Source organism: Taurulus bubalis (assembly GCF_910589615.1).
Source record: "Taurulus bubalis genome assembly, chromosome: 3".
NCBI classification, from domain to species: Eukaryota; Metazoa; Chordata; class Actinopteri; order Perciformes; family Cottidae; genus Taurulus; species Taurulus bubalis.
Window position 1 is genome coordinate 42861231 of NC_136591.1, and position 8791 is coordinate 42870021.

An 8791-nucleotide genomic window follows, 5' to 3' on the forward strand; every position below is an offset into this window, starting at 1 on the left:
TTCTGCCGGCCTGATTCTACTGGCCTGGTTCTGTTGGCCTGGTTCTACTGGCCCGGTTCTGCCAGCCTGGTTCTGACTCCGATCGCTTTGTTTCTCATTATTATTTTGGTCACATTTAGTGTTTTAACAGCTTCTACGTGTTGAGAACTTCAGAAACACATTTTGATTAAACTTTGAACCGATTGTTGAGAAACAGACAGGAAGTCCTGTTGAGGGGCGTGGGGGTGTGTGTGTGTGTGTGTGTGTGTGTGTGTGTGTGTGTGTGTGTGTGTGTGTGTGTGTGTGTGTGTGTGTGTGTGTGCCCCCGCCCCCGGTGGTCAGGACTCACTTTCTCAGACTTACTCTTAACATTCCTGTAAAATGTGCCTAAACGCCTATCCAGGTAAACCCAAAGTAAACAGGAAGCTGCACTTGAACCACGTGGAGTAAATGCATGGTCTTGGTCTCTTTTGAAAGGTAACACTCTGAAGCTTTTCCCCCTCAATAGTCAGATTCACTTTAAGTGCTGCTGACACTGAGTTAAATGAGTTTGAACACACTAAAGTATAAGGTTTTTATTTCCGCCTGAACATGTCTTTGTAAATAGATGCCTGTAGATGAATATAAATGTGATTTATGGACTGGAAAACACAATGGGACCATAGCCTGAAGCCTTTTCTAGTCTAAGGAAAAAGTTGATAACAATATCACAGAAAATGAATATTTTACACATGTTTTTCTAATGAAATGTCTAGGCAGTTTCTCACTTTAAGACTGAAAATATTCCTGATATATAAACTATATACCTATTTAAAAAGGCTTATAGTCTTGCAAACTTATAGGAGGTACAATTCATATATACTACCAGTATTGCTGACAGAGAAAATGAAGTATAAATGCATTGTTATGCTAATTCAATGCCAAACTGAGGATTTATGAGCAGCTGTCTCTTCTCATCAAATTGAAGGCTGTTGGGATTATTTGCCCCTCTTCCTGCTATTCGTTTTTTAAGCAATTTCATTGGCTGTACAATACGCCTGTCATCTGAGCTGTACCTCGTGACAGGCTTGAGCCACTAAGGAGACAGAGGGGTTGACTCTGTTCTTCAACGTAGCTTCTGGTTGGGTAATGTAGCCTGTCAGTCAGGACATGAAGCTCCTATTGGTTCAAGTGAGGAAAGGTCAGAATTCAGCCTCCATTTTGGGGCGCCGTTCCACTGCGACCCTGAACACACCACTCTTCATCATCATCATCTTCATCATCATCATCTTTATTGGAAAGTGGAATCAGATCAATAACAACGTTGGTCCTGCTGACTGACACACCCACACACACACACACTCACACAACTTTAAAAAAACAAACACATGGAGCCTCGGTGAAAGGCATCATGGGAAATGTAGGAATAATAATAAAAAACATCCAGTTTCACTAAAAGAAGTCGAGGTCGTCTGGAGCGTCCAGGTCTCGGTACTCGATGATGGAGCGGGGGTCTCCTCGCACGCCCCTACACACACACACACACACACACACACACACACACACACACACACACACGGTTACACACAACCAATACACGATCAATATGTTGCTGTGAACCGTTGTCTTCTCTACCTGTTGTTGTTGTTGGTTCTTTGTTTCCCTGGAAACCCTCCTCCTCCCGGATGACCTCTGAAGTTGTCATAGTTACCACGGCCCGCCCCAAACTGGTTGGGGGGGAAGGGGAGTCCTCCACCTGCAACACACACACATACACACACACACACACACACACACACACACACACGTTAACGTTTCATGTTTTTAATGAAATGGGTGTATATGTATATGTATATATATATATATATATATATATATATATACACATACGTGTGTGTGTGTGTGTGTGTGTGTGTGTGTGTATGTATACACACGTGTGTATGTGTGTGTATACACGCGTGTGTGTGTACCAGGGAAGCCGGGCATAGGAGGTCTGACTCCAGGAGGATATCCCAGAAGGCTTTGCTGCTGTGGCGATTGACCAGGAAACCCTGGCATACCAGGGGGCGTGGCTAAAAGAGAGGCCAAAACTTTATTTAAAAATAATCACAAAACAATGAAATGTTAATAAACGTGATTAAATAAAGAACATCAAACGTATTCACACACATCAACCAGAACGCCTTTCAGCAGCTTCCTGTGTGTGTGTGTGTGTGTCTCACCTTGTGCTGGCGGGGGGAGGGGCTTGTTCTCAGGGAGGGCGGGTCTCTTGGCGTCCAGCAGGAAGTTGTTGAAGAACACGACTTCCTGTCTGACGGCGGAGACTTTGTCCCCGTGTTTGTTCAGGATGTGTTTACGCACAAACTCTGGAGCCTGACGACAACAGAGAGGGTTACCACGGCAACCACGCACGCACACACACACACAGTCACACACTCTCTCACACACACACACACACTCTCTCTCACACACACACACACACACACACAGTCACACACACACACACACACACACACACACACACACACACACACACACACACCTTGAACTTCTTCCCGCTCAGAGGACAGAGCCACTTGTCTTTACTGAGCTCCTGAGTGTTTGATGACAAGAACTTCTCCACCTGGACACAGAGAGACAGACAGGTAGAGAGACAGACAGGTAGAGAGACAGACAGGTAGAGAGACAGACAGGTAGAGAGACAGGTGTTACAATGTAAAGATCGCATAGGTCCGCCTGGGTTACAGCATTGCTAAAAGAAGCACCTTGGTCGCTCTTTTTCTTTTACACGTTATTGCTGTACCGATGATATTATCGCCGGCCTGAATAAGGACACGGGTTTAACCGAGACCGTTTATTATTTGTTGTTGTTATTACTTTTATTGTGACATGGGTATTTAAGGTGACCGGGGGGAAGTGACGCGGAGGGTTTTTTTTGTCTTCCCGAGCGGATTTCGGCGCACGGACTCTGGTGCTCCTGGACGGGATTACGGCGGCTGCCCTGCGCGAGTTTCCAGACCCAGCGGAGGTGGATGTGAGCGCAGAGGACTGCGCCGACAGCCAAAGCACAAAGCCCAGCTGCCGGAAGCACGCCACAAGGTAGCGCGGGGCAGGTGGACGCGGCGAGGCGCGCTCGTCACGTCTCCGCCCGACGCGGAGCGGAGTATGCCAACTTTGGGGGGGTTTCTTTCGCCGCCGGACGCGTCCTCCGGGACTCCGGGTGACTTTGGGACTGTTGGGATTAAGTTGTGTTTTGGGGGAGGGGTTAATTGTTTGTCTTATGTCTTGCCTTGTGGCACTGAATTTTGTTTGTTAATAACACTGAGACGCTCAACCACCTGTTTGTTTCTGAGTGTTTTGTTTTCATGGGTTAGGTAGTCCGAGTTACCAGTATTGACAACAGATCCGCCCATGACCTTCTTAATTTAGCGTTGTGCTTTTCCCCCTCAATTTAAGGCAGAGGGCGAATTGTTACAGAGTGGTGGCCAGTATGGGGACCGGGAGGATTAACTAGTTGTGATATTTGTGTTAATTGTTTGCTGCTTAACCTATATCTGATTTGAGTGTTTTTGTTTTACACCGAGCCAGTTACAGTTGTAGTACTTGTGGCTGTGAATATTATAAGTATGGCCCTGGTGAGGTGTGCACTCTAAGAAAATTACATTTAATTGTTGCACAAGGTTTTTTTTTTTGATGAATGTGTTTAGATGTTTAGTGCGTAGTACCCGTCACACAGCTGAGACAATACACATAACAAACACCCTACATACATATTATCCCTGATAGCATAGCTACATCTCCACATACATGTACGGCATGAGCCACCGGGGAGCAGCCATGGATGGTGGGACACCTGAAGAAGATGCATCCCCCTTCTCAGAGTCAGACCAAGATGCTAGCCCGCTTTCTGGTGCTGGTGCTGACGGGGATGCTGACCCTTACCGTCATGTCACCTCTAGACACAACCAAAGTGGCTTCTTAGAGTTGACCAGCCAGCTGGAAGCTATGTATCTTGAGCCGTCGGATCAGGAAGACCAACCGCTTGATGATGAGGAGAATGGTGAGGTCATGGTGCTCAGAGAGCAGCTGCAAGACCTCCATTCAAGGCTGGACACCCTGGAGAATCGACTCAAAGAGGCAGTTGACAGCACACTCAATCGGGAGGAAGGGCTCAGGTCTGCCATTGAGACCGTGAGGCGGCCAAAGGCTATGTTGACGCCCGGCTGCAGTGCTTGGACCGAACCATAGTGGCATGTTTGCAACGGAGGGATAGCCGATGGGAACAAGAGCTGAAAAAAGCCCTCAAGAAGAATCGTCTCTCTTGGACGCCCGCCAGCTTTCCCTCTCCTACAGGGCCACCGCTCGACGGCCGGCAGAGGGCTGGGGACAGTACGAGTCTCGCGTCCCTACCTGCGGCGATGGGCAGGTTACCCGTTAGAATGGATTTCCCTCAGTTTGGTGAATCAAGAAGTTCAACAGATGTCACAGACTTTATTGAGCAGTGCGAGAATTTTCTCACCCTTAGACCCTTGAGTGACATTGAACTTGTAGGCACGCTCAATGCGGTGCTAAAGGGCCCAGCACGGAGCTGGTGGGTAGCGACCCGCGGCAAAATATCCACTTGGGCAAAGTTCAAAGAGGCTTTCCTCGAAGCTTTCCTACCCACCGACCGTCAGTCGGAGATTGAGGAGCAGCTGCGCGCACATGTGCAAGCCCACACCCAATGCCTGAGGGACTTTGCTTATGATCATCGTGCGCTCTGCCTGAAATGGAGACCCGAGATGTCTGAGGAGGAAATGGTGCGGCGTATTCTCAGGGCCTGTAATCCGAGGTTGGCAAGTGGCCTACGCGGCATCGTCACTACGGTGGACCAAGTGGTCAAGGTGGGCTCCCTGATTGAAAAGGACTGGAGTAACTCTAAAGATTACTGGAGCAGAACACAGCAGACACCCCCTTCAGAGCACCCTGCCAGGAAACCCAACAAGAAATCCGAACATGGGCAAGGCCGGGGGGAGGTAGCCTCGGTGCTGGGGGTTCTCACTCTTCAAGTGGTGCCAATAGAGATCCGAGGCTTACAAGGTGACGCAGTTCTCGACACAGGTTGCACTTACTCCTTAATGAGTAGAACGCTGTGGGGCAGCATTGGGAAGGCGGGGGAGACATTAGGGGCAAGTGAGATCCCTAAGTTTATAATGGCCAATGGGCAAGAAAGCCAGTCATTAGGTAGAACCGTCTTGCTCCTTAACATCCATGATACCCCCATAACTGTTAGCATGCATGTACTCGGCGACGACCAGTTGTGCATGCCGGTACTGCTCGGCCTGGACTTTATGTGCGCAAGCCAGATGGTCTTAAAGCCACACCGGAGAAAATATAGCATGCCCGGGGGAAAGGAGTATACATTCCTACCCAAGACCCGTGAGTCACTGAAATGGAGTCATGCAGAGCCTGCAGTCAACTTTTACATGGCAGTAATGGAAGACGCCAATGTGAAACCGCCTGCGATTCCGCTGTGGGAGGCTCAACCGGAGGTGGTCAGGCCACTGTTGCAGAAGTGGTCCACGGTGTGGACGGAGTCCACTGGTGCCACCGACGTTGCAAGGCATACGATTTGGACGGCAGACGAGCTGCCAGTACGACGGAGAGCCTACCGAGTGTCGCCACAGAAGCAAGCGGTTATAGAGGGACTACTTAACAAGATGCTAAGTGGTGGCGTCATTGAACCATCCTCTTCTGCGTGGGCCTCCCCGGTAGTTTTGACCCCGAGGAAAGATGGGACACCACGTTTCTGTGTGGACTACAGGGAGGTTAACGCCAAAACCCACCATGATGCCTACCCAGTGCCGCTGGTGCATGAAATTTTGGAGTCCTTGCAGGGGGCTCAGTATTTTAGCTCCCTAGACCTCCAGAGTGGATACTGGCAGGTGGCAATGGATGTGGAGAGCAAGCAGAAGACCGCCATGATCACCCATCTCGGCCTATTCCAGTTCAAGGTCATGCCATTCGGTTTGCGGAATGCAGGCGCCACCTTTCAGAGGCTGATGGAAAGAGTCCTTGGGGAGCTGAAAGGCAAGATCTGCTTCGTCTATATAGACGATATTATCGTCTTTTCTCAAACGCAAGATCAGCACCTGCGGGACCTCGATGCAGTGCTCCAGAAACTCCATCAGGCTCACCTGACCCTCAATGTAAAAAAATGCCATCTTCTCCAGTCGCAACTCACCTTTCTTGGGCATGTGGTATCCGGGAAAGGGGTGGAAGTTGACCGCTCAAAGGGGGATGCCATCGCAGCCTACCCAGTTCCCACGGACTTTGAAAAGTCTCCAGAGGTTCCTGGGTTAGTGGGCTGGTACCACAAGTTCATCCCAAGGCTGGCTGACATTGTGGCCCCACTCAACAACCTGAAGAAAAAAGGGGTATTGTGGGAGTGGACTGCAACCTGCCAGGCTGCTGAAAGATCGGCTACAGTCATCACCGGTGCTGGCTCAGCCGAGGCCCCACCTTCCTTTCCATGTCCACTGTGACGCTAGTGGGGTGGGTCTTGGAGCCGTACTGATGCAGACCATTGAGGGCGACGAACGGGTCATCGCCTTCGCATCAAGGGCTCTGCAGGGGGCTGAGCTCAGGTACTCCACCTCGGAGCAGGAATGCCTGGCCGTTGTGTGGGCGGTGGAGAAGTGGCGGCATTTCCTTGAAGGAGAGACCTTCGATGTGTTCACAGACCACAGCGCTCTGACCTGGGCCTTCAACTGTCCCAAAGCTACATCACGGCTCACCAGATGGACTCTGCGCCTGCAGGCATTCTCTTTCCGAGTGCAGTACAAGAAGGGTTGCTGCAACGTCGTTCCGGATGCGCTGTCCCGGGCACCCCTCCACCGCAAGAAGGTAGTGTGTGTGTGGCCGTTGCCAAAACGCGCTGGTCCGATTTGCCCAATTCCCTGCAGGACATTGAAGAGGCACAGAAGAACGACGAGTTCTGCCGAGAGCTGGCTCAGACGGTTTGCCAGCCCACACCCGGTCGTATTCACTATAAGCTACAACAGGGAGTGGTGTATCGTGGTGTACCGTCCAAGTATGGAGGGTTCAACTACCAATTAGTTGTTCCGGCCGTACTAGTCCCGGAGTTTCTGGCCTACTTCCATGATAGCCCCTTTGGAGGGCACTTAGGAAGGATGAAGACCCTCTTAAAGATCCTAGAAGTGGCAAGGTGGCCAACAGTCCGCAAGGATGTTTGGGGGCATGTTCGGGCCTGTCTTACGTGTCAGCAATATAAATGCTCTAACACCAAGCCGGCTGGTCAGCTTCAGACGACTGAGGTCGACAAGCCCGGGGAGATGTTAGGCGTGGACTTCATGGGGCCCTTCCCACTTAGCAAGTCCCGTAATTCAGTCCTGATGGTGGTGGTGGACTATTACACTAAGTGGGTAGAGCTTTTTGCTCTGAAAGATGCCAAAACGCCAAAGGTCTGTCAGATCTTGAAAAACGTCATCTTCAACCGCTGGGGGGTACCAGCATACCTGGTCTCGGATCGAGGACCCCAATTCACAAGCCATCTGATGTCCAGCCTGTGTGAGACTTGGGGCGTGACGCAAAAGCTCACTACGGCTTACGGTTTGTCATATGTCTTGCCTTGTGGCATTGAATTTTGTTTGTTAATAACACTGAGACGCTCAACCACCTGTTTGTTTCTTGGTGTTTTTGTTTTCATGGGTTAGATAGTCCGATTTACCGGTATTGACAACAGATCCGCCCATGACCTTTTTAATTTAGCGTTGTGCTTTTCCCCCTCAATTTAAGGCAGAGGGCGGAATTGTTACAACAAGCAGACAGGTAAGCAGACACACAGGTGAGCAGACAGACAGACAGGTGAGCAGAAAGACAGACAGACAGCCAGACAGGTGAGCAGACAGACAGACGGACAGAGAGACAGACAGGTGAGCAGACAGACAGGTACCTCCTGCTCCGGCTCTTTCCTCCCGAGTCTCGCAGCGTCGTCTTCACTCAGAGTCTCTGAAGCAGAAAGAAGAGGAGCCAGACGCTCCTCACACATCCTCTGGTGCTCGCTCACTGTCCAATCAGAGAGCAGAATGACATCATCACTCACTGTCCAATCAGAGAGCAGAATGACATCATCACTCACTGTCCAATCAGAGAGCAGAATGACATCATCACTCACTGTCCAATCAGAGAGCAGAATGACATCATCACTCACTGTCCAATCAGAGAGCAGAATGACATCATCACTTACTGTCCAATCAGAGAGCAGAATGACATCATCACTCACTGTCCAATCAGAGAGCAGAATGACATCATCACTCACTGTCCAATCAGAGAGCAGAATGACATCATCACTTACTGTCCAATCAGAGAGCAGAATGACATCATCACTCACTGTCCAATCAGAGAGCAGAATGACATCATCACTATCACAGATAGTGTGTGTGTACCTTCAGCTGCAGTGATGCGGCCTGCAGGTAGGGGTCCTCGTACGTGGATGAGTCCACAGCGATGAGGCATCTCGTCCTCCGCAGGATATTCACAGAAGTTATAATAATCTACTGAGTGAACCAGACGAAGGTAGAGCAGCAGCCTGTCCAGCACCTACACACACATTAAGAAACAAACACACACACACACATTAAGAAACAAACCAACAAACACACACACATTAAGAAAAAAAACAACACACACACACACATTAAGAAAAAAAACAACACACACACACACATTAAGAAAAAAAACAACACACACACACACACACACACACACACACACATTAAGAAAAAAAACACACACACACACACACACACACACACACACACAAAGTCAAACA

The 8791-nt window shown here is 49.6% G+C and overlaps 1 protein-coding gene across 1 annotated transcript in view; it reads right to left on the reverse strand.

The window, feature by feature from the left end:
• Positions 1 to 1265: 1265 nt before the first annotated feature.
• Positions 1266 to 8791, reverse strand: part of LOC306734541 (serrate RNA effector molecule homolog) — a gene marked incomplete at its 5' end in the record, with an annotated part of 21951 nt that continues 14425 nt past the window's right edge. The window contains 7 exons of the mRNA XM_079215898.1: positions 1266 to 1486; positions 1594 to 1714; positions 1929 to 2030; positions 2181 to 2331; positions 2501 to 2581; positions 7913 to 8025; positions 8406 to 8559. Of these exons, the coding sequence (XP_079072024.1) occupies positions 1411 to 1486; positions 1594 to 1714; positions 1929 to 2030; positions 2181 to 2331; positions 2501 to 2581; positions 7913 to 8025; positions 8406 to 8559 (798 nt within the window). The 3' untranslated portion in view covers positions 1266 to 1410. The remainder of the gene's footprint in view (positions 1487 to 1593; positions 1715 to 1928; positions 2031 to 2180; positions 2332 to 2500; positions 2582 to 7912; positions 8026 to 8405; positions 8560 to 8791) is intronic.